Raw genomic sequence first — 25,305 nt, 5'->3', positions numbered from 1 at the left:
CATCAGCCATGTCCTAGGCAGTTCACCAGCACTACCTCAGTAGTCTCTCTTTTCATAGAATCAGAATCTCAGAATGGTTTGGGTTGGAAGGGGCCTTAAAGATGATCTAGTTCCAACCTCTCTGCCTCCACTATACCAGGTTGCTCAAAGCTCCATCCAGCCTGGCCTTGAACTCTTCCAGGAAGGGAACACACAAATTTCTTGGGCAACCTTTTCCAGTGTCTCACTGCCCTCTCAATAAAGAATTTCTTCCTAATATCTAATCTAAATCTCCCCTTCAAAACCATTCCCCCTTGTCCTCTTGCTAATTGCTCATTTAAAAATTCCATCTCAGGGACTCAGGTTATCAGGCAGTTTCTGCTGCCAGATCATCCCTACTGCTGGTGAGCTGAAGTTTTGGGATTTTGAACTGCTAGCAAACTCTGTCCAGTTCAAAAGCTGCAGGATGGCTGTTCCCAACTTAAATATTAACAAACTCATTAGTAAGGTCAAGAACAACTTGCAAGCAAGTCACTAAGTTCTTTGGTGCCTGAATTGCAACCTTTGCCTACTAATTAGCTGTAGCAAACAACAGGGATAAACATGAGGTGTCTAATTTTAAGTACGAGAATGCCAACCCACTGGACAGTAAAAGAGGAGAATGGTGTCATACACACAGTGAAGAACTGTGAGACAAAGCCACAGGTATCTGAGCCACAGAATTGCTGGGAAAATCTGTGAGAGATGTTCCTCTCTGGAGCACAATATGACCTGGATTATGCATCATCAGCACATCTCTCAGCGGAAAGGTAAACTGGCCTTGCTTTCTGAACCTGCGGCAGTTTCTTCACGTATTAAACCATGCAAATGAAGGAGGGGTTGACATAGGCTAGTTTGTCAAATTTTGCATGTTCCCCTCAGTCTTGGTTGTGAATACAGACTTTTATCCCCCTTTGTTGAATGCAATGCAGTTTGGTTCAGACAGACTTACGTGGTTGTATGGAAAAGTCAACTTTCATTCAGCTTTGTGTCAAACCACTAATTTTGCAAGCTGGTCCTGCAAGGAATTTGTCTCCATTTAAGGGATATTTCTCAAACTGTGGTTCATGTGCTGATTCCTGGATGGGGAAGGGAGGTGGTTGTATTGCAATGCCATGCAATTTTACCACAGTGCTATGTACAGGCTGAGTCATGATGATTCCTTATAGAAACCTTTTTAGAAGAGGATTTAAAAATATACTTTTATGGTTTCTCTAACAGATGGTTTCTAAAATAAGGTATATTACCTTTAGCAGCCCGAGGCAATCAAGTTGTGTTTTCTATAAAAAACCAACAACCTAAAATAGGATATAGCACTAGCATCAGTTAAATGTTTCCCCTCCTTGATAGCTAAAAATGTTATGAAATATTGACCAGCTCTTTGCTCGATTGTGTGTTGGTTTGTTTCAAACAAAGTATGTTGTTAAAATATTAATTTTGGGTTAAAAATAGTTTTTCAGTTAGTCTCTGCTTGCATGGAGGATTAAATAATATAGGGCACTGTGTGTGTTCTCTCCAAAAGCTTAGGTGATTTATTTTGTGAGTGCAAATGTGTTTTAAATATGCACTAAAGACATTAAGAGGTTGTGGGTGGCTTTTTACTTATTCTTTTCAGGATTTCTGTAAGAAATTTTGTTATAAAAGTCAAGATTAGCCTATCATTTAATCAGTTCTAAAAGGTTAATATAACCCTATATAACATTCTAATTATAATTTTTAAGTAGAAAGGGTTTTTTTCATACCGCAGGAAAAAAATGAGATAAAGATGTAATAAATATATTCCAAACATTTTTTGAAGTATAAATAGAAATATTTTTAGCACATTTTTGAAATGCAGAACAAAGTCATATACTGATTTTCATAAATATGAGAGGCTTTATATTTTCCTCCTCTTTTTCCTATCCCTTTTTCTGGAAGAATAATCCTCTTTGCTTTCGGTGAAATTCTAGTTTATAATCACATAGGTGATCAAACAGAAGCTTGTGTTAGTTATATTGGTATAAAAAGTGCATTTTTTTTCCCAAATTGTTGGTTTACTGAAACTGTAAGTGGGTTCCACAGAGTTGTCAATAGATTATTAAAGGAAGACCTCTCAGCTGAATTTTCTTCTGCTGTGGCTTTTGTCATGTTTGTATTTTACTGGCTTTCCACTCACCATAAAATAGTCTAAGTGAGACAAAAGATCACTTTCAAACATTTTCCCCCAGGATGCCTCCTGAAGCCAAAGTAACAACAGGCAAATGGTTTGTTGTGGCGTTTTTTTATTATTATTATTAATTCTCAGTTTTCTTGATGATCCTTTAAAATCTCCAGTAAAGAAAATATTTTTTTGCTTAATCTTTTTGCCCGTGGATTTAGAGCAGCCATATAACTAGGTCATTGGTGACACACTCTCCTCCTTGGCATGGGTGTCCAGCTCAACAGTAGCACATGGGCATTTCTCACTATTTATTGCAAATCAGACCTGCATGGGATGGTGTAATAAGCTTCTTATCAGTTTGGGGGTTTGATAATAGCATATTATTGTCAGTGTGATCACATTTGTGGTGATAGGAACAGCTAAGTAATCAACTAAATGAGGTAGCTCTTTAGAAGCAGGTCGTTCTTTTTGTGTTGTAGTGCTACCTTTGCTTGGGACCTGCTGTCTTGCCTTTTGTACCTTGGCTGGATAAAGCATGATTTCAGCATTTCTAAATATGTTGAATATATCATCATCACCTACCCAGTATCCTAGAAGTACCATTTAGATTTGAGGCTTCTAAGGAAAATCAGTTGCACTTTTCAACATCCCTACTAAAAACACCCCTCTCAGTATTCTTCTGGGAAAAAAATCTGTACATGAAGATACAATGTGTTAAATTTTTGATAAGAGAAAATGTTTGGATACGTCCCTTCTGAGGCTGTTTAAAGCTTTTATGGTGAAGGCAAGGGTGAGGGGAAATCTATATGGTAGAGCAGCTATGATATGAAGGATCACTCTTCTAAAATAAGCACTGTGCTTATTTACTTCTCAACTGTTTTAATTACAGGTCCTCCCATTATTCTATGGGCAGTCGAGCATTTTCCCATGACAGTATTTTTATACCTGATGGGAGAACAGAGGGTGAACAGGCCATCCAAGCAATGTCACAGGAGAACGTTTTAGGAAAAGTCAAAACTCTTCAGGTAAGAAATTGTAAGTGGGGAAAATATTTAAAATGTGGTGGGAAATGGTCTCCAGAATGTGTTAAATGTGGATAAAGGTGGGTTGCTTTTTCAATAGTCTTAGGATGGTTTCTCATCCGTGTAAGATATCTGGCCAAAAGACATGTAAATCATTCTGATAATTTGCAGAAGGTCATTGTTTTGGTCCTGAAAGGTACAGCAGTGATGCTGCAAGAAAAGCTGCGGAAGTGTTGGCGTTGTGTGCAACTCATTTGAACTCATGGTCTTGGCATGTCCTGAACTGTTCTGAGACCTACAGATGTGGTTCTGAATGAAAAAATGAGGGTGATGTTGGTGACAGGGAATGGCATGCAGAGTGAGACTCCTTTGTAAAGCTGATTTAATTATCCTTTTACAAGCATTACTTTTTATTTTTTCTCCTGCTGTTCCTTCCTGTCCTTCCAGTGGTTCTCATGAAAGGTGGATATGTTTATCTCTCCAAAGCAAACAGCACATATGTAACTACATAAACACTTCATTTGGTTATTTGCTTCTGAACAGCTTTACATGACCTGCTTTCCCTTCCAGAACTCTGTCGTGTTAGTGCTGTAACTATATTTTTGTCTTGTACATCAATCAGATTCCCAGCTCTACACCTATCTAGGCCTTGAAAGAGCTGTCCTTCAGATGCACATTTCAGTATTGCTTAGGAGGCTGACATGTCCTGTCAAAATGCTGATAAATTCCTAATGCTGTGTATATGCTGTTACCCTCTTCCTGACTAGTGAAATGCCTTGAATTTCTTTTACCTCCAAAGTCTACTCACAGTGCATCTTTTCCAGTGAGTGAGAGATCACTCACAGTAGGCAGATCCAACCTTCAGGATGAAATTGTTCCCTCTTCCTGCCCAGTGCAGTCAGCAGACAGAGCACCTGAACAGCATTGGCTTTGCTGACAGTAGATGAACTTTGAAGCAAAAGCCATGCTAAGACAGCTTCAATTTCCCTGTGCTGGTTTTTCAGCTTAAATTTCTCTGGCTCAGGTAGATTGAATGCATGCTACTTTCCAGGCTAGAAATCATTATTTTTTAAATGACTGCTGACTGGTCAAAGACCTGAGGTGCTTAGACCTGTCTTACACAAGGCTTGACTGTTCCTTGGATACAAAGCCCACTGACTTCTGTTGCATCTCTGGTCTCAGCTTCAGTACATCAGTTTTTCTCGGAACTCGGTGGAAGTGGTTTCTCCCACTTTCAAACACATCTTAACATTCCCAGTGGAGATAATTGCCTTCACTAAACACAGAAATATGATTAAAAGTACAGTTATTGCAGATGCTAACATACATCTTCACTAAGCAAATGGTAACTCAAGAAAATTAAAACAAGAATAGTCACTCTTGAAAGTCACAAAATTAATAGGCAGTGACACTTGCTTGTGTGAACTTTGCATGAACCTTTTTTGGGGGTGTATTTTAAGGGAGAGTGTTGTTTTAGCTGTATGCTGACATTTTTATTTAAAATTGGAGGATAGTAGTTATTTTTATCATTTCAATATAGCTGCAACCCATCCTGTAACAACATCCCCAATTCAGCTTTTTCTGCTCTACGGAAGATGGTGATACCTAGAGCAATCCATTACATCAGAAAGGAAATGTATAATAGATTGTAAATTGCACTTTTGTCTATTTACATGTTTACAGAGGAGTTATATATCCATCTGAATGTCCATGGATTTTGTTTTCATGACCTCATGGGAAGGGTCCATAGAACAAGCCCAGGGGCCACCTCTTGTACCTGCAAAACCTGCTGTCCAGCACATGAATGTCACCGTTTCCCTAGCCATGATCTCCGTAACTATTCCCTGAGTGTTAGGACAAGATCATGCCAAAATCCCATTGCACATTCTTAGGTGACCTTACAGCAGGATCCCAGGTCTGACCAGTTTATTTGGACTGTCACTCCTTTCTGAAGGTTTTTATGTGCTCACAACTTCATAGCCCATCCTTTTCTTCTGCTATAGTATTTGTGAAAGGAGACTCTTTGCTGCATCTTTTTACAATCACACAAAACATTGGTAGTTGTTCTCAGGTATCAGAAGCTTGCATCTACTTTGAAGTCCCTTTTTGCAAGCTTACTCCCACTGGCAGCATCTGTATTTCTTCATGGGGTGGAAGAAGAGGAAACAGTCATGTCTTCTGAAGAGGGTTCCACTCCTCAAAACCAGTTCTTTGGCCAGCTCCCCGTAAAGTCATTGCTTAGGCACGAACATAACTGTGGGTTTGCTCAAGCTTGTATGTCACAGTGGAAGCACAGCACTTCAGTTTCCTTTTGCCTGGCAAGATGCTCCTCAGTAAAAAAGAGCTGCCAGGATTCAGTGCCCTGTGCTCTGTAAGCTCTCAAAGGCTCTGTAGATTTTAACCCTTTTCATGAATTTTTGGGGGGTTTTACAGAAAATGTTCCTGGAAAACAGAAATCTTTGGAAGAGGTACCATTCTTAAGTAGAAGTGTTTTGAAATCAGAGTAGAAATAGAAGCCATTTGATATTGAGGATGCCAGATCTCATTTTGCTCGCCACCAAAGCATTTCCTCCTCCTCACCTTTCATTTCTGCTGACTTTGGAGTGTTTATGAACCAACAAAAAATGTTGTGTAATGGTGCAAAACTCTGTAGCAATCTGGGCAGCTGGCCAGCATATGCACTGCTTCAGCTTCCTATTGTAGAAATTCTCTTCTGTGTGCAAAGGTAAACTAGTTCTTTCTGGACCGGGTCTCATATCTTTATATTAATAATAAGATTGGCAGCATTCCTCTTATCTGGGTTTCTGTAAATAGATTTAGGCATGTTAAAAGGTTTTAGTGTGTTGTTGAAGTCAGGCTGAGAAGCCCAAATAGCCTTTGTGTGTCCTGAAGCTACTCGTGTTGGCTCAAGGCACCTGCTGTTGTAAAAGCAGACTTTTTCTTGTCCTTTGGATCTGTTGAGATTTATCATTACCTAGTTTTTAAGATCCAGTGCTTAAAGTCAGCTCGAACCTGCTCCCACAAAGAAATGGTACCTCAGGCACTGGTAGTTTTAATACTGAATTCATTTTGTTTCTTGGGATCTGATGCTTTATTTCTCATACAGGACTGTCAATGGGACACAAGGAATGTTTAAAACCTAAGTCTAGCAGTGCAACAGAGCAAACATAAAAGAAGCTCTGGGAGTTTCACAGGGTAGTGTGTTGTTTTTTTTCTTGTATCAAAGTGTGTTAGATCCACTTCCTTGTGTTTCACAGACGTGACTTTTCTTTCTACTGATATTTGCCAGAAACGGTCAACAAATGAACAGAAGGCTGCTGTTGTTTCAGACTAACAAAAGCTGCAGCAAGTAAAGTGGGGACTTGTTTTGAGTGTTAGTATCCTGATGGGTCTAAGCTGTTATCTCCCTTTTACTGTGACAATACTGTGGCATGGCACTTCTTCTGCCTCTGGAGGCAGCAGGGCAGTTTGTTCTCTGCTCTAAGCCTTCAATGAATGTATTCAGGTCATCTGCCATGCATAAGGCTGCAGCACTCAGCTGCAAGAAATATTAAATGTTGAGTATGGTATATGGCTTACTGCTTTTAGGGACTATTGGGCTACATCTTTTCCAGTTCCATGTGGCCATGTGGTTTAAAAAAAAAAAAGCCTCTGCTCTGTACATTAGTAAACCACCATTTATTACATAGTAAAAAATTATGATAAAAACACGGTTTTGGAATCCAGACTTCTTGGTCAAATTCTAACTGACGATTTTAAAATTCAAGTTTCCCTGTTTTTTAGTGATAAATGCCGCCAAGTCATTTGCTTCTTGTCCGACCTTACGACTGTTCAGTTTTGGATCCCCTTTCTTTTAGTCATTAACGTATCTTAGCTAATTATCAAGGTAGTGCTTCCCCTACTGTGCATTGCACATCTGTCTTCTACCAGCCATTTCCATTGTTTGGGTTTGGTATTGCCCAGATCTCAACAAGGCTACAAAGCCATTTGCTAAACCTCCAAGGTATTATCTTTTAACTTGGTGCTCTGCATCTTGTAGAGTAGAGAGTGAATTTGCACTGCATGATTGCCTGGCTTTGTATTTCTTGTAATTAATTTCTTTGCTGCCAATATTTTCTAGTGCCACTGCAACCTAATTGTCTTCATAACATTTGATAATTGTTTTCATTTTATAAACTGACTTTAGCATTTTTTCCAGCATTTCTGGGGCAGATCCTCTTTTTTTTCTATGATCATATTAAGCCGTGGAAATGAGCTTCCCCTTTCCTTACTCACATCTGCTTTGCTTTTGGTACACTGCAAGGGGAGAGTCAGGTGACAAAAGTCTTTGATCCTGTAAGTATCATCAAGCTTCTCCAGAAAATCTTGCTCTTAACACATGACCATCTGTAAATAGTCCTTTGCCACTGTATGCAGAAATCTTAATTTGCATCTGGGTTTGCTCCGAATAATCTCTCTAGGGCTCCCCTGTCATTTCATATAATTTGCTTCTTCACCATTCTTCTATTTTGGACTGTCCCAAAATCCTTCTTGAAGTGTAATGTCCCAAACCACCTGCTGCTTCAACAATGAAGAGTGGAATAGTTCTCTCCTTGCATCTTGTATGCAGGACTGGTGGTAAATCTTTCCTCCTTTTCAATAGGTTTACATCTACTTTACCTTCTAAAGCCTGCAGCTCTAGCAACATAACTCCTCACATAATGCTGTCCAGTTTATTCCCTGTCTTTGATGGAGGGGGGAAAAAATAACCACGTCAGTTAAACTAGTAACACTTTCAAACTGAAGCAAACATTTCCTTATGGAAGTTGGACTGTATAACTCACCAGGCAGCATTGTTTTCCACAAAGTATTTATAAAACTTCAAAGAGTAATGAAACAAATTCATAAAAGTTCCCAACTGGCTATTGACTCTAAAAGTCTTCAGATGTCATGAATCATTGGACCGTTACAAAGAAAATCTCAGTATTGGCTCCCCCTTTTCTTACCTATTCTCAGGGCATTTTTTTTTTTTAGGTCACTGTGCAAGACTGTACAGGACTGAGAAGAATTTCAACAGTATGGCTTTTCTTAGGCCAAGTATTACTGATTAACTCATCATTTCACAATTATATATAACTAGAAAACATTATATACGTGGGCATTGCAAACAGACTTAAAAAATAGCTATTTGTATTGAAGGCCAAATCCTACCAGCACCTCTTGTAGGACTTGTTTGAATGGAATCAGCTGAAATAGTACACTCTGTTTTTAGTGATTTTAAACTGAACAGAGTAAGCAACTCAGTGGATCCAGCTTTGCCTTCACTCCAGGCACAGAGCTGTAAGAATGATGTGGTTTCAGGGGGCTGAATCCAACATGAATGCAAGCAGGCATGTACACAGAAGAGGAGCCAAACTGGAGTGAAAGAGGAAATGTACAGCCCAATCTGGGCTCTCTGCCGGTTAATATGGAAAGTTTGTTCTCTGGCATTTCCTATGCAAACACAAAGAGTGCTTTGAAAGTCTAAGCTTTTTAATTTGCTGCAGGTGCCAAGCAATGTAGAGCAACTTAACTTAGGAGTTTAATTTCTGATGTTAGTAATGGTAAGCTGGTGTAAAGATGGCAGGTAAATGGTATCACATTTTAGCAAATTATTTTACACAAAATAAAAGTGGAGCTGTGTCATGGTGTAGTAGTTGAGGAAGATGTTATAAATCAGATGAGTGCAAATTTCATTTTTTTTCCCTGAATTCCCAATATTTCTTTGTCTTTATTAGACATGCAGCACTACCCCTCACCTTAGGCTGAGTGGCACTGCACCGACGGCCACCTGAGGTGGGTGTGAATAGACAAACTCACGCACCTCTTGAATCTCATAGAAGAGAGGTAAACCTGGTCTGGAGCACAGCTTGATGATTCTATTAAGAAGGTCTCCAGTGCCTGTGGTCCCTCTAGTCCCTTGGGCAGGGACACTTCCCACTAGACCAGGCTGCTCAAAGCAAATCTTCCCTTGCCAACTGCTTACCTGAGCCATGCTACCAATTCTGTGCTATAGGAGAAAAAAAAATCTTTGTTTTTCATGCTATCTACTCCAAACTTTTGCGGTTCTTAGGGGCAAACTCATGTCAGGGGTCCATCTATGTATCTGACATTCCCACTGAATAGAAGCTGCACAGTCAAACTGAGTTTTGCTGAGCTGTAGATGTTCATAGTAACACAAGAGAGAATTGGAAATTTCCTTTTGGGAATTTTCTGTGCTTGAAAGAGAGTAAAGCAGGAAAATAACTCCACAGCTTCTTCCTTCCTAGTTGACAATGATTCCCAGAAATATTTCTGAAAGAAAATCTATTAAAAAAAGTTCCTTGTTCCATTTGCTCCTTCAGAGATTTTCTTCCAACTCTTGCAATGTGGGAAATTGTTCTTTTCTTCCCCACATAACTCTAAACAAAAGAGAAGTTCACTTTCAAAGACTGTTTGGTGTTTGTCTTTGCAGTAGCCAGGGCTGTAATTTCTCCAGTTCAGCCTACCAGAGGCCAGATATTATATGCTACTTATTTTACTCATCTTAACGCCTGATATAATTCAAGAGTACTTTCTTGTAACCCACAAGAGAAGACTACATCAACAAGGAAAATAAATGGTGGGAAAGCTTTTATCCTTTCATCTACTCCATGTCCCCTGCATAAACTTGTCTGTGCAAAAGCAGTGATGCAGCAGTGCCCATGAGCAGACATGAGTTTGGGTGCTATTCCTATGAGATGAAGCATCTACAGAAGCTGAGTTTCCTCTCCTTTGAGACTTTGCCTCCTCTAAAACCAGGTTATGCCACACCCTTAATATTTAAAACTTATGACTAAACCTCACCGTAAGGATATCCTTAAGAGCTACAGATGCATGAGATGCAGGGTTTAGGGGCTGGAGAAGAAACCAGTTGCCTTTTGGGGCTGTTTAACTTCTCTGTGTACACTTGGCTCATGATTTATTTCTTTGTGACAGAAAGGCTTCATATCTAGCTTGTTTAAACAAAGTCTTAACCTAGGATTTATTATTTAAAAAGGAGCATTTCAAAATTCACAGGAAGTTTGCAAAAGTTGACAACACTGATGAGAACTTAAATTAAGCAGCCAAAATCAAAAGTCGTGCAGTGAATTCCTGACTTTGGTCACTTTGTGGGGAGAAATGAGAGGACTGGCCAGCATGTTGCAGCAATGTGAGCTTCAAGATTGTTTGTTGGGTTTTTTTTGTTCTAGAGTCAGAAGTTTCCCAGAGTGTTTCGCTGCAGCTTTCACGTGGAGAAGGGGCATATGCTAGACTTGGCTTGTTTTGCTCATAATATGATTTTTTTATATTTTTTTTTTCTTGTTTTTCAGCAACAGTTGGCCAAGAATATAAAATTTGGGCAGCCTCCACAAATGACAATTTCTGTGAAGACACTGGGTGAGGCAAACACTAATACAGAAGAGGATACGTTGCTCAGTAGCCCCATGGAGATAGAGGCTCAGCAGCAGGACACAGTGATCTCTGACAGTGGTAATAAAGTAAGCACTTTAAATCACTGTATGCATTACAGTGGTACTAGAACAGTAAAGTTCACTGGAGTGTAGCAGATGTCTCCAGAGAGGCATAGCTGAGCCCAGCGGGCTGCTTCATGGGGATGTGCTCATGCTTCTTGGACTGGCGAGAAGCATGTGCTCTTGGCATCCTGAGCTGGGTCCCGCAGAATTACCAATTTGAACGTCTGCTCTGAGCTTCCGACAAAGCAGACATCACTCACAGTGTAGCTAGAAGACAGGAATTTTTTATCTTACAGAAAATGCCTTGAAATATGGACTTCCAGCATGGAAAGTTGCGCATGGCATCAAATGGCAAAAAGGAAAAAATTCCAAAATGAGAGGGGTCTGGAGCCACACCCATAAAATATTGGGTGTTGGGGTAAATATCTGTATTTCTTATGGGCAAAACTGAAGGCAAAGAAGAGGGAGAAACATTTTGAGAATGCTCTCTAAATCCAAACATCCAGTATAATTATAATAATTATTCAACTTATACATTTGAATTTTATACGACGACCTGTAGACATTCTGTTGTCCAGAAGGTTCTTGATCAGACAACAGAAAAATGCAGTGATGGAAGCTCTCTGAAAATCCTCTAAGGCAAGACTGGTTCTCTGTATGACTGTAATGGCTGGAGGGAGTGTAGGGATCAGAAGGACACCCATCCCTGTCTGGAAGAAGCTGACTTTGTGCCCAAGAACCCTTGGGGAAGGCACACCGAAGGGAGATTTATGGCCTAGTGGCCCAAATTCCTCATCAGTCTTCAAGGGGCGACATAGCTCTTCTTTGACCACTTCCTTCATGGTTGTGGTCGGATCTGTCAGAGAGCCAGGCATTTGGGTTGGACCTGCACACTTATGCCTCACCCTTTGCAGTCTGGGAGGATAAAAACGCAGCCGAACTAAGGGATATTTCTTCTGCTGCACAAATACTCCCTTTAGGAGCAGTCAGTTAAGGTCAATCAAGAGCACTCTGTGTGCACAAAGAGTGCAGTGGGATTGTGGGCAGGTTTTGGTTAGGTACTCTGGTACTAGGTGATACTCTGTGTTTGAGACCAACCTACCCTCTCTGCAACCAGCCTTCCTGCTGGGTCCTGCAGGAGACCCGAATGTCACTTAGTGTCCTACAGCTCAAAGGGGAAAATGATTCAAGCACTAAAAACACAATGGAGCATCTTTTTGTAAATAAAGAGGGAGAGACTCCATCCTTACCACCTATTCTTTTAAGTATTATATTTTCAAGATGAAATTAATGTCCTTTTGCATAATTCTTTTTCCAAAAGCTGAAGGAGCAATCATGCCTATTCAGAGACTGCAGGCACTAACAAACCAATACTACATGCACAGGGTGACCTAAAGCACTCAGTACTTTCTTCTTCTCTTACCACACCCCACTCTTTACCTGCTAGATCAGATTTCTGCTTCATGGCACCATACCTGCTGTCTGCTCCTTTCTCTGCCTCAGGCCTTGTAACTCCTCTGCATGATTATCTGCATAGTCCTGGGGTGACAGGGTTGGCCTCTGTCAGGACTTGGTGGCAAGGACCATGTAGCACTGCTGTCCTTCAAAAAGATTTCCTGTGTTGCTTTGTGACTTTTGACGTTCTCAACTGAGTAACTGGAATCAATGGCAAGAGTTTGAGGTTTCATTTAGTCTGCCCTTGAAAAGCTGATTATTTAGGCCTTATACTAATAACTATGTGCACCTGGTGTAATGGGATCCCAGCATTCATTAGGTTATGAAGTAGTACGGTCATATAATGATTAAAAACAATGTTTCAGGGCATGATGAACACCACTTCAAACCTTGAGCCTTAAAAATCCCCTCCTGTGAGATGGCTTGGAAAGGAATGATAGCTAAGGAATCCCAGAGTGCCAGGCTCTGCTTGCTCCAGGGTAGCCAGTTTGCTTTGTAAGAAGAGGACTTGCCAAGAACCTGGAGTTGAACCTCTTTGCAGCAGAATTAATGTTTGATCAAGTTCCTGCATTTTTTCCTTAGGGGTAGGTCAGGAGGAAATAAAGTAATTTAGAGCTGATTGAAATCCTACAAAACTTTTTTCATTTACATATTTATTTATTTGGAACCTGGGTATCTTGCTGAGGAGGCGTGAGCAATTTGCCTTTCGTGGTGTCCTGTATCAGCATCTGCTTCTGTACAGACAGCAGCGATACAAGGAGCAACAAGAGAAACTCACAGCATTTAGAATCAAGAATTGCTTATCCATCAGTCCTGCAGTGACAGGAAATTGTAAAAATCCTACTCTAAATGCATAATTTCACAAGTTCTTTGAATTATATCTTTTGGCTCTTTTACATTTTAGTGTCTAGCTGTGGTAATCTTCTTGTTTTCTAGTCCACGAACACTCCAGATATGTTGAGAGCAATGAATTTGCCTGAAACAGGACATGAAGTGGAAGAAAAGGTAACAATTATTTTTACCCTTGGTGTGCACTAAGTTACTTTCTAATTTTAGTTATTAGAAGCCTGAGAGTTTTTGCTTTACTACACATTTCATTCTTTCATGACCATCCAAGATTCTGTGAATGTTGTGCAGTTTTGGGGCTAGTAAATAAGCAATAACTAAGATTGAGAAATCTACAAGAGTTGATTGCAGGGAACAGCAGAACAGAGTGTCTGCTAGTCTTGCAACATTCCTGCGATTGATGTATTAATCACAGAGCCATAATTTTCATAAGTACTTCTACTACTTTGTTATGCCTACATGTAATTCAATAAGTGTATGCAAAATGTTCCATCAGCTTTTAAGTAATTGGTTCCCTAATTAGCATATGTTGAACCTTGGAAGATTACAGTGCTGTCTTGAAAACAATGTATGTGATTTTCTTTCCTTACAGAAGATGTTTTTTCCTGTCTTTTTTTTTTTTTTTTTTTTTCTGACTTCTTTATCCATTTGAATTGTGCCAAGCACCGGTCTCAGGGATGACAGCTTGGTGACTTATGGGACAGACTGATTACAGGCTCACTCTTGCGCGTCTAGACATACAGTTCCACTGTATTTATTCATGAGAGGAGTCTCACTAAATCACTTCATATTTGCACCTTCTGAACCCAAATGTTTGAAGGGCAAGAGAAAAAAGCACCAATCAAAGCCAGTATGATCTTATTTTATTTTTTGCTGTTCTTTGGTACTAACTTGGACAACTCCACATTGACTGTGGAGGGAAGGTTTTCTGCAGGCACTGTACCAGTCTGAGGTCCAATTTTGTAGTCATCTCCCATGCATATAGTAGAGCTCTGTAGCTGTTTTATTATAATGCTTAGATAAGACAAACTGACTTGCTCTTGCCTGAAGTGTATAATCTAAATTATTTTAAATGTAGCTATTTTTTCCATAATAAGCAAACTTTGAAATATCCCAGTGTTTGATGTTGCTCAAAACTCTGCCTCTGGTCTTCCTTTTCTAAATAACTTATGTATGGAACTAAACTGTGAAAAAAATTTCAGTTAGAATGGTCTAACTATCTTATAAGTAAAAATTGTAAAGCTGTATAATAGTTGAAATAGGAAAACATTACAGCTGCAACTTTCATGGCCAAAGTTAATTATTTGTATAATGGAAAAACAGGGTTTGAAATATTTTCTACTAGTAACTCCTTTGGATTCAAAACTGGAAAAGCTCTTTCTTTGTGTGTGTGTGTGGTATCTATGTATGTATGTACATATTTATTTAAATGGAACTAATAGCTTAATAGCTTCTTTGTTTTTGATACTAACAGGTCACTCCAGTCAAATCATCTCGACCAAAAAGACAATTTTCCTGTTCTGGCACAATTGAAACAATCAATTTGGATTCAGTTCCCCAGGCTGTTGCTCGTCTAGACAACAGTGCAGCTAAACACAAGCTGTCAGTGAAGCCAAAAAAGCAGAGGATGTCCAGAAAGCACAAGAAACTAACAAAGGTGCTCAATCTCTGGTCAAATAGCAAGGCGTGGGGAGGGGGCAGTGAGGTGAGGTGGGGAAGGGGTGGTGTTGCTTTTGAAGCTGGATGCAAAATAACTGTAACTGAGTGCACCAGGCACTAACTATCTAGCTCACTGTAAGAGACAGCTATTGAAAGCTTCCTCAACAAATCTCATGTCTTCAAGGCAAAACAAAATGCATGTTTATTTTATTTTCTCTTGAAATCAAGATAGAGACCTAAAGAATGAAACCCTAGCTGAAGAGAAGATGCAAATAAGTTTCAAGAAGCATTTGAATGCTGCTCTCAGGCACATGGTATGATTCTTGGGGTGCCCTACACAGTGACAGGATTTGGACTCAATGATCATGATGGGTCCCTTCCAACTCAGCATAGTCTATGATTTAATAGAGCCAATATAGAGACAAAGACAACTTACCCCTGAGGTACTTACACTAGAATTTTAAATTGAGAGAGCTTTCTACTTCTGGTTTTTCTAGTAAAAAAATTGGGTCATAAAGGTCTGAAAGATACCTGCCACTATTAATGCTGCTGTGGTATAGGCAATCAGATAGTGCAAAATTTGCTTGGGAAAAAAGAGAATCTCTCTCTAAAACTGGCAGGGCTTCTGACAGTGGTAAAATCATTGTCTTGTAGGAAAGAATAAGACCTAAGTGTTCTTGCTGCAGTTAGAGTGAATTATCAAATCCTCATTTTGTAAACTTAGTGCATGCGTATTTTGTTTTTAATCCTGACATCCTACCAGTTCTTGTAAATGCAACACGACTATTCAGCTAATACAGGGTTCAGGAGAGGCCACTGTCCTTTCTTCCACACCATTGTACATGGATTTATCACTATTGTTATGAAAAATTTAATTTAAAATTCTTGTTTATACAGAATGTTTGACTGAAGCCAGAAGAAGGCTCATCAAGTAATAGCTAGACAGGGCATTAGCTGAGCTGTCTTCCTCACAGAAAGTGCTGGGAAGCAGTCTTTGGGTGCAGCTCATCTTCAGACCATGTCACTACACAGACAAGGAATAAGTTAAGAAGAAAATCTGAATTCAGTTTATTGAATGCCCCACAGGGCTTTGGGGCAGGCAGGGAGAACCAGGTAGCAGGTAGCATATGCCTCAGTACAGCACAATATTGCTGGAGAGCTCTAGGTTCTCTCTCCACGCACGGTCTTACAATCCTAGCAATAGAACTGGAGTCTCAGCACAGCTAACGAGGAAGATATCATAGCTCAGGATCTGTGAAAAGCAAGCAAATTGTGTTTCCTTGAGCAGTGTTCTTTCCTGGCCAGCATTGCAGAGATCTTTTCTGCAGGCAATACCTTCTGTCTCTGCAAGTAACAGCTAGATTTGCCATGACAGAACTGGCAAAGTAACGCCCTTAAGCAGGTGCTAATTATTTCAGGCTTAAAGGACAGAGTTCTAAGTAGTAGAACAAGCATACAAAACTTATGCTCTGTTCCCTGGGCCTCTGTAAATTTGAAATGGCAGGTCTCAATCCAAATTAGCTCATGTACACCAAATGGTGATTGAGTATTTAGTATTATACTGTAATCACTGTTGGGATGTTTTCTTTCTTTTAAAGGCTATCATCCAAATAGGTGAGAGGCATGGGATCTATAATGGTGTGATCCATACATTGGAGTGCATGTGTTGGCTCTGTATCAAAATAATTGTTAAAAAAAATATATATAATTTTCACTTACAACTGATTGATTGTTCACTATAAAGAATAACAAGCCAATATGCAGTATTCAGTAATTCCAAAACTTTCTCCTGATTTTAGGGATCACAAAGTTTAACAATAACAGAATTTGAACCAGAGGACCTAGAAATTCAGCTATATGGAGACAGATACCCAAGTTATAATGGACACATCATAACAGACAAACTAATCCAGAACAGAGAGGAGCAGAAACAGCTTCAACTGGCAGAGGAGAAAATAATGGAAGACCATTGGGGGATCTTAGAGGCTGAAAGGATAAGGCAGATTGTAGAAATGGAAGAACAAAGAGAAATGGAAGAACGAAAGTGCCAAGAACTTGAGCAAATGCAGAAAGAGCAGGAGAGAAGGTGTTGCGAAGAAGAGAGGAGGCAGTATCTCCTTGAAGGAGAGACAACTTTGGAAACAGAAGAGCAAACATGCCATAAAGATGAGAGAAGACTGCTGGAGGATGAAAAGAGGCAAGAGTTGGAGGAGCAGAGGCTCCAAGAGCTGGAGAAGCAGAGGTGGAAGAAGTTGGAGGAGCAAGAGGTTCAAGAGCTGGAGGAGAAGCACCAGGAACTGGAGAGGCAACAGAGACAAGAACTGGGGGAGCAGAGGCACTGGGAATGGGAGGAGCAACAGAGACGAGAGGTGAAGGAGCAGAAGATCCAAGAACAGAAGGAACAACAGAGACAAGAGCTGGAGGAACAAAAGCTCCGAGAACAGGAGGAACAACAGAGACAAGAGCTGGAGGAACAAAAGCTCCGAGAACAGGAGGAGATACAGAGAAGAGAGATGGAGGAAAAAAAGCTCCAAGAACAGGAGCAACAGAGACGAGAGCTGGAGGAAAAAAAGCTCCGAGAGCGGGAGGAGCAACAGAGACGAGAGGTGAAGGAGCAGAAGCTCCGAGAACAGGAGGAAAAACAGAGACAAGAGCTGGAGGAGCAGAAGCTCCGAGAACGGGAGGAGCAACAGAGACGAGAGATGGAGGAGCAGAAGCTCCGAGAACAGGAGGAAAAACAGAGACAAGAGCTGGAGGAGCAGAAGCTCCGAGAACAGGAGGAGATACAGAGAAGAGAGATGGAGGAAAAAAAGCTCCAAGAACAGGAGCAGCAGAGACGAGAGCTGGAGGAAAAAAAGCTCCGAGAGCGGGAGGAGCAACAGAGACGAGAGATGGAGGAGCAGAAGCTCCAAGAACAGGAGGAACAACAGAGGCGAGAGATGGAGGAACAGAAGCTCCAAGAACAGGAGGAGCAACAGAGGCGAGAGATGGAGGAGCAGAAGCTCCGAGAACAAGAGGAAAAACAGAGACGAGAACTGGAGGAGCAGAAGCTCCAAGAACGGGAGGTACAACAGAGACATCAGGAGTTGGAGAAACAGAAGCACCAGGAATGGGAAGAGCACAGGTGCAAGAAACTGAAAGAGAAACAGAGACAAGAGCTGGAGGAGCAGAAGAGGCTAGAGCAGGAAGAATTAAGGCAACAAGAGATTGAAAAATGGCATCAAGAGGAAGAAGAAAGAAATTGGCTGGAGAAACAAAAGGAACTCAAGGATAAGGAAGAAAAACAGAGACAAGAGCTAGAAGAGAAAGAGTTTCCAGAAGATGAAATAAAGAGACAGGAGAAAAAACCTGAGAGCCTCAAACAACAGAAAAAACAGGAGGAACAAAGGCAGCATTTGAAAGAGAAAGGAGAAAAGATAGAGAATGAACATCCCCAGCAAGTAATGGATAAGAAAAAGAAATGGGAAGGGCAGAGAAAACACAAACTCACAAAACAAATGCACATGGAAAGTGCAGAAACTGTGCCACAAGATGAACTGAAGCAGCTAAAGGAACACAATGAACAAGAATGGAATAAGCTGGAAGAGCAGGAAGTAGACACAAAAGGAAAAAGCCTTCAGCAAAACCAACAAGAAAAGTTCTTGGAACAGCAACAGGACAAGGTTCAGTTGTGTACTGGAGGGGGTGATAGGCACCCAGTACAGGAGAAGCTTCAAGAAGGATCAGGATCCCCAAAACTCAAACAGCCAGAAAAAGGAAATAAAACAGCAGAAGAAGTCCTAGCCGAGAAACTGAAGAGAGAAGTTGAGGCTCAGGAGCAAAAGCGAATAGGGGAAGAACTAAGGTGGCAAGAGGTAGATGAAAGACAAACCACATCCAGACCCTTCACATTTCAGGTGTCTTCTGGAGATAAAGAGATCATATTTCAGAAAGTAAATCTGAGTCCAGTCATGCCTGTCAAGGAAGCAGGACTGTCTTCTTCATCCATCAAAGACTACAGGACACACACTTCCAGCAAGGTCTCTCATACACTTCCATCATCTGTGTGTGTACCCCATACAGCTATTCTGGTTACGGGAGCACAGCTGTGTGGCACAGCAGTTAACTTGAACCAGATAAAGGACACGGCTTGTAAATCATTACTTGGCTTAACAGAAGAGAGAAAAAATGTGGATATTCCCTCACCAGAGAAGGCCCAGAAAAAAAAACAGGATCCCAAAACCAGCAGCAGTAAAATTAAATATGCACAGGAAACAGTGAACAACCAGGCAGTACTTGCTGAGTGGGCCTCTATCCGCTCCAGGATCCTGAAGAACGCAGAAAACGGCAAATACAACGAGAGAGACCGAGGGAGTGTCTGCAGACACAGTGATGACTGGACACCCCGAGGACGAGGTGGTCCCCATGGCAACTTGAGGAAAACCCTCTCTGCGAATGCAAAGTTCTCGATAACGCCAGCATGGCAGAAATTTTCAGAAGCTTCAAAATCCAGTTCACACACTGAGAATGTAAGTGTTGCAAAAGGCAGTGAAACAGTGGCTGTGAATAGAATCACTGGCTCATCCACTGATTTGAAGGAGGATGCGGCTTCCACTTCTAAGGATAACTTAACTGAAAAGGCCAAGGAGAAAATGGAAACCCGTAGTGAAATGACAGACAACACAGAAGGCTGTAAATTTGCAAAAGATCTTCCATCTTTCCTTGTTCCAAGCTTTTCTCATTCTCCGGGTAAAGAACTACCCCAGACAGAACTTCCCAGTGCTCTGGAAAATCAGCAGAATAACAACACCAAAAAAGTGGATAAACCAGCACCAAATGGAGAAGAAAATATTTCTCCTTTTGGGATAAAGTTACGAAGGACAAACTACTCCTTACGTTTCCATTATGATCAACAGGCAGAACAGAAGAAAAAGAAAAGATACAGTGCAGGAGATAGTTTTGATGGTGTGCCTGACCCACTAGTTACAACGGAAGATGAGAAAGAATCCCCTGTTTTTGCTCCACAAGAGAGTACATCCCCTGGCATGGGAAGAGTCCCTGGTAATTTAAAAGACTCAAAAGACTCTCCAGTTACTGTGGTGGAGGTTTCACAACCAGCAGGCTCACCAGTGGTCCTACCAGCCATAGGCCAGAGTGCTTTAGCCCTTCATGAGAAACCTGCATGCAAGTCACTGGTCCCACAGAAACCTGCTTTAGCTCCAAAGCCCACCAGCCAGACGCCACCATCATCTCCTCTCTCTAAAATGAACAGATCAAACCTAGCTGATACGCTCGGGCAAAGGTTCGTGAAAGCTGAATCAGACAGGGGTTGGAGAAAAGAAGACAGAGCAAATGCAGTGCACCCCACACCACCCAATGAGTACAAAAATGAAGAGGAAGAAATCAGAGAAAAGAAGTCATTTTTCCCATCTATAAGCATTCCATGGAGGGAAAAAAATGACAAAAAGCCTGAGCCATTGAAGAAAGGTATGTGTTTGTTGAAGGTCATTTAGCTATTGTCCACATTTTCAAGATGAGATACTGGAGGTCCAGACTCAGACATTTGGTCTTAAGGTGTAATTTTTACCTGGCATATAATTTGTGGAGTACCACTATTTTGCCTAGGGGTGTCTGAATGAACTTCCCACATGCCCACAATTTAATTCCAACACACACAAACTCAGCGTGAACAGGGTGACTGGCTTAAGAAATTCAGTTTCAAGGAGGTAACTGAAGACTATGTGTGTTTTCCTTGACAGAGATGTTACCTAGTTATTCAGTTGATGGACTCTGTGTTCCACATGCAATGGTGTCATCACAGCAAAAGGAGTACTTTTTATAATTTACATTATGTTGTTTCTATTTTTTAGGGGAATCTTATCTAGCTTAAAAAATATTATTATCTACGTCCCTGTATAGTGCCTAACCTGGGCAAATTCTCTAATCCAATATAGCTGAGCACAGGAGTCTGCATTTCAGAGGCGTTCTTTAGTAACAGAAACAATTACAGTAGCCATAGAGACTCTTCAGAGGAGGGCTTAAAGACCCCGTGTCCTGAAATAGTATTCTTCACAAAATTAAAGGCTGTCCTTTAAGCCTAAGAACACTCAAAAGAGCAAGAAATTCAGCATTTAATTGGGAAATCCAAATCTTTTCCATTCTTGAATTTTGTAAGCTTCAATACAGTTCTAAAACCATATCTCAGTGGAACTGCTGTTTATTTTTTACATGTTTTTCTTTCACTTCAATTTTAAAAGGAGGATTTATGGAAACTCAATGGAGGCAGAGCTGCTGGCCTGGGTTAGCAGGGCTTGCGCTATTGGGGGTGTTTCTGCACTCACTGAGCCTTGTGGGAGCACCTCTGCACCCCAGTGCTGCTCCCTGCCACTCACAGCTCCATACGGGGTGCTAACTCCCATTTCATGCAGGATACAGAAAGTCAAATGCTCAAATGACAATTTAGTGTTGGGGTTTTTTTGTTTGTTTTGTTGTTGTTGTTTTTTTTTAAGAGGGGCTGCATTTATGGGCATACACAATTTCAGTGCCCCTTATTTGCCTGAAGTTTTGACTTCTTCCCTTAAGTGTGGCTGGTAAACCAGGGAACTGCAGCATATCGTGGCTGGATTCCTTTTATCAGAGGTGTGAACAATCAGTGCTTATGTATCACTTTCACTCAAATAGCTCAGGCAGCGGAAGTACACATCAGGCTATAGCTTAAGATTCTGGAGTAGGCTTTTAACAAAATAGGGTAATTTTGGACAACTGTAGAAGTGTGTTGAATTAGGTCTTATTGTTGAGGCACAAAAGCTGTTTCAGGATTGGACACACAGTCCAAGAAGGTCTGTCAATGGCATGGCATTCAGCAGGCTCAGCTCCAAGTTTTTCACAAGGTAACGAAGTTGTTGTACTGGTTTGCTTGAAACAAGAGATGTGCACCATTTAACCATTTTTTTTCCATTTTCTTTCAGAAAAACCAGTCCTCCAGAGCAGGCACTCTTTAGATGGCTCTAAATTGATGGAAAAAGTTGAAACTTCACAACCACTTTGGATTACGCTAGCGCTGCAAAAGCAAAAGGGATTTCGAGAGCAGCAAGCCACGAGGGAGGAGCGGAGACAAGCCAGAGAGGCAAAGCAAGCAGAGAAGCTGGCTAAAGAAAATGTAAATAATATTTTGAAACCTGCCCATTAGAAATACTGACACCAGAATTATAACTCTTAGCTGGTTTTATTATGTGAAAGGATATATTTTTTTTAATGTTTGGTTTGCAAGATTTCATAAAAGCTAAAATGACAGTGAGTAAAAATAGTCTGAAAGTTTGGAGTTCCCTTTTGAAAAACTGAGACTTCCAGGAGAAGACACTGTGCAGTAGTGAGGCAATTCAAGTGTAAAACCTGAAGCCTTAGTATCAGGTGATAGTTAATGGCAATCATAAGCACAGGTGATGGAACAGGAAAATTGTGTGCAGCATGGTTCTTCCAAAGCCTGAGTAGATAACAGCTGGAGTACTAATTTATAGGTGAATATTAGCAAGTTTTAATTTATCATAACATGGATTATTTAGATAAAATGTAGACAAATGGAAGAAATTAACTGTTATGTGAAGCATCCGAATGCTTAAAGCAGGCACTGAATTAAAGTATCATATCTTTCCTGTTTTCTAAACAACTATTTACTATCCATGGTTTTTCTATTAGTAACAAAAACATTCTACTTACAGTACAGCAATGATGCTATACAGGCAGTGATGCTGTATATAGATACCAGAGGTGGTGAAAAGGGAGATTATGTGGATAACTAAGTATATTTTGTTTTTTGTTATGAGACCTGAATTACTGATGGACATGTGCATAATTACAGAGATAGATAACTGGTGTCAGTGCCCACAGATGCACACTGTTTCAGGGCTGTATTTAATAGGTAGGGCTGGCTCAAACTGTTCAATGTTTTGACTGAAATGACAACATGACAAATTTAACTTTGTGGGGATTTTTTTACAGTCTATAATAACTGCTAGTTTTGGAAGTACCAGAATGTTTTTAGTCTTTGCTGAAAAGGGAGGTTACGGAAAGGACAGGTGATGAATGAAAGCATCAAATGTAACATCTCTTACTTGTAGCCACTACCTGACAGTTTTTCATTTAGCAGTCTCCCTTTTCTGTTCTAGGCTGCTTTAAGCAATCAGTCAGATAATAAAAGCAGCAGCAGCAAAACAAGCACACTGCAGAAGTCTACCACTCAAGAAGGGGAGAAGAAAACTGAGACTGCTGTGTCAAGACTAGAAAGAAGGGAGCAGCTAAAGAAGTCAAACACCCTTCCAACTTCTGTGACAGGTACTGTGAGAGATTCAAATTTACTGTATGACTAATACACTTCAGAAATAGTATTGCATATTTTTAAGAAAGTGAATAATTTATTTTTTTTCTCCTGTAATACTCCTAGAATTACATATGCATTTGCTTTCACCAAGGAGCAACACCGTTTGTCCAGTCTGATGTGCTGGCCATTATGCTGGATGTGCATAGTTTTAACAGGTTTTTAAAAGTTGCACTGCTGCATTTGCTACATGATTAAAGAAGTACTAAAAAGAAAAATAAACTTAAATATTTTTAAACCATTCAAAACCTGAAAATTAAATGCAACTATAACTAATTCAGACTGCCTATAAACATTGACACAAAAAAAGCTTTTTGGCTCATAAAGAACAAAACACGTGAGGGGGTATTAGTGAGGAGTTATTTTGTAACAAAGATTTTTAGAGTTACCTCACAGGTTTCAGATTGGACTCATTCTATCCAGGCTGCCTTCCAGAGAATTCACTGTCTCATAATAAAACACTATTCCCACCTGACTTCTAAAATATACTTCCACGGTTCTGCTCTGTGAAGCTGCTTGTTAGAAATCAGTTCCTTATTCAACACCTTTTCTTGCTAGGGCAGCTCTTTGTCTTACATTATTTTAATGAAAATGTGACAAACAGCTGTTGGAGAAAGCTGGTTCATTTCTTCTTCAGGGTGGTATCACAGGAGTGGTTAACTGAGGCAGAAAACTGGGACCACTTTCTCTCCTCTCTGTGCTTATTTAAGATGCAATCTACTGAATACAGTTTGGTTACACTTGTTCACAGAAGCTGCATTACCAAAGAGAGAAAACAAAACAAACAGCTTTATTTCCCATTGTTTGCTACGTTGTAGATGTAATTAAAACAGTTGATCTAAAGACGACGACTAGTGAATTGAAAATGGTTTCTCTGGATCTCAGAGACTCAAAATTGTGTTGCTATTTTTGTCAGTTACATTAATTACTTGGAGAAACATCAGAAAAGGGAAACTCGGCTCCTTCTAACTTGATTATTTTGCAAAGATAATAAAAAGCAAGGTTTAATTAAGAGGGTTGGAAATAAATATGAACTGTTAGATAAGAACACCTACATAGAACAGAAGTGAAACCTTCTAGAATCCTGCAACTGGGTTCAGCTAATGTTTGGTTTTTTATATCTTTCCCTCTCCACCCCATCAAAAACAGTGGAAATTTCAGATTCTGTTCCGTCAACCCCACTGGCAAAGGAGGTTCCCAAGAGGTTCTCTACACCTGATGCTAACCCTGTGTCAACAGAACCAGCCTGGCTTGCATTAGCCAAGAGGAAAGCAAAAGCCTGGAGTGACTGTCCACAGATCATAAAGTAAACTGTAAAATCACATCTCTATTGCTGAGTATTAATTGCTTTCTTTTTATTTATTCAGCTTTTTACACATGACAAAACTGAAAATGCATGTATTGAAGGACTGAAAACTGAACTGATTACCATTTTGCTCTAGCTCATGGTAAAGTCTACTCAAGTTGTATATTCTATTGCTTTGACAAATAGCTAAATGAGGTAATGGCAAAAATTTCAGAGCCATACACTCAAAAAACAAGAATGCTCAGACACTGGATGTAAATTTTAGCATGTATCATTAAAAGGGCAAGAACTTCAGTTCAGAAGCTCCTTAAATTCCATGAGCATTTGGTTCTGGAATTTTATATCTCCACACTTAAGTGGAGATCTCAGAATTTTTTTCAGCACTCCACTGTTGAAAACTAAGGCAAGATGCGTGTTCCCTTCTCTTATTCCTAATTTTTCTAAAGTGTTAAACTGGATGAAGTGTCAGTTCTACCTGCCTGATGGCTCCTTCCATAATGAAGAACTTCAGGAGATATTTTTTCACCTGCAAATGACAAGACGGTACCCTCCAAATGCTGAGGTAATTTCTTTCATCATAGGATCTTTCATCACTATGTTTGTACTTCCCTACTCCTAGGAAGAAAACAGTTCATCCTACTTAACTAAAAGAGTTATTTGAACAAAAGTGAGAAAGCCTTCAGAAAGAAGCCAGGGCATCAGTGTTTCTTCTAGTCCTTTAAGTGCATCACTGTTTATTCTTGGCCATATTTAAGATGCACAGAGACAGTGATTGCAGATGACAACTTTAAATCAATCGACTGGAACGAAACTAAGTGAAACTACTCCTGTGCTTGTGTAGCTGTAGTATTAGTCTCTGTATGTTCCCACAGGAGTAAGACTTGCAGAACTGAAATTAAATGAGAACTGAAAGGTAAGTCAGAGAGAGCCTCAAGAGTCTTAACTCTGCGTTCTTCCTGATTTTACTGCATGTTCAACTTCAATGGTTCCGATAACCTCCTGTACTTTGACCA

General features: G+C 40.2%; 1 protein-coding gene across 1 annotated transcript in view; it reads left to right on the top strand.

Moving 5' to 3' along the window:
- KIAA1211 (KIAA1211 ortholog) overlaps positions 1 to 24,790 on the top strand; it is a 37,059-nt gene extending 12,269 nt beyond the window's left edge. The window contains exons 2-11 of the mRNA XM_010002520.1: positions 3,048 to 3,183; positions 10,530 to 10,697; positions 13,065 to 13,133; positions 14,449 to 14,679; positions 16,433 to 16,677; positions 16,852 to 17,877; positions 18,325 to 20,099; positions 21,581 to 21,771; positions 22,778 to 22,943; positions 24,136 to 24,790. Coding sequence (XP_010000822.1) covers positions 3,064 to 3,183; positions 10,530 to 10,697; positions 13,065 to 13,133; positions 14,449 to 14,679; positions 16,433 to 16,677; positions 16,852 to 17,877; positions 18,325 to 20,099; positions 21,581 to 21,771; positions 22,778 to 22,943; positions 24,136 to 24,296 — 4,152 coding nt within the window. The 5' untranslated portion in view covers positions 3,048 to 3,063 and the 3' untranslated portion in view covers positions 24,297 to 24,790. The remainder of the gene's footprint in view (positions 1 to 3,047; positions 3,184 to 10,529; positions 10,698 to 13,064; positions 13,134 to 14,448; positions 14,680 to 16,432; positions 16,678 to 16,851; positions 17,878 to 18,324; positions 20,100 to 21,580; positions 21,772 to 22,777; positions 22,944 to 24,135) is intronic.
- Positions 24,791 to 25,305: the final 515 nt, after the last annotated feature.

The sequence above is a fragment of the Chaetura pelagica genome, unplaced genomic scaffold (genome assembly GCF_000747805.2).
Source record: "Chaetura pelagica isolate M959 unplaced genomic scaffold, ChaPel_1.0 scaffold67, whole genome shotgun sequence".
In the NCBI taxonomy this organism is placed as follows: Eukaryota; Metazoa; Chordata; class Aves; order Apodiformes; family Apodidae; genus Chaetura; species Chaetura pelagica.
The sequence above is the reverse complement of the archived record's forward strand: the minus strand, read 5'-3'. Positions and strand labels throughout refer to the sequence as shown.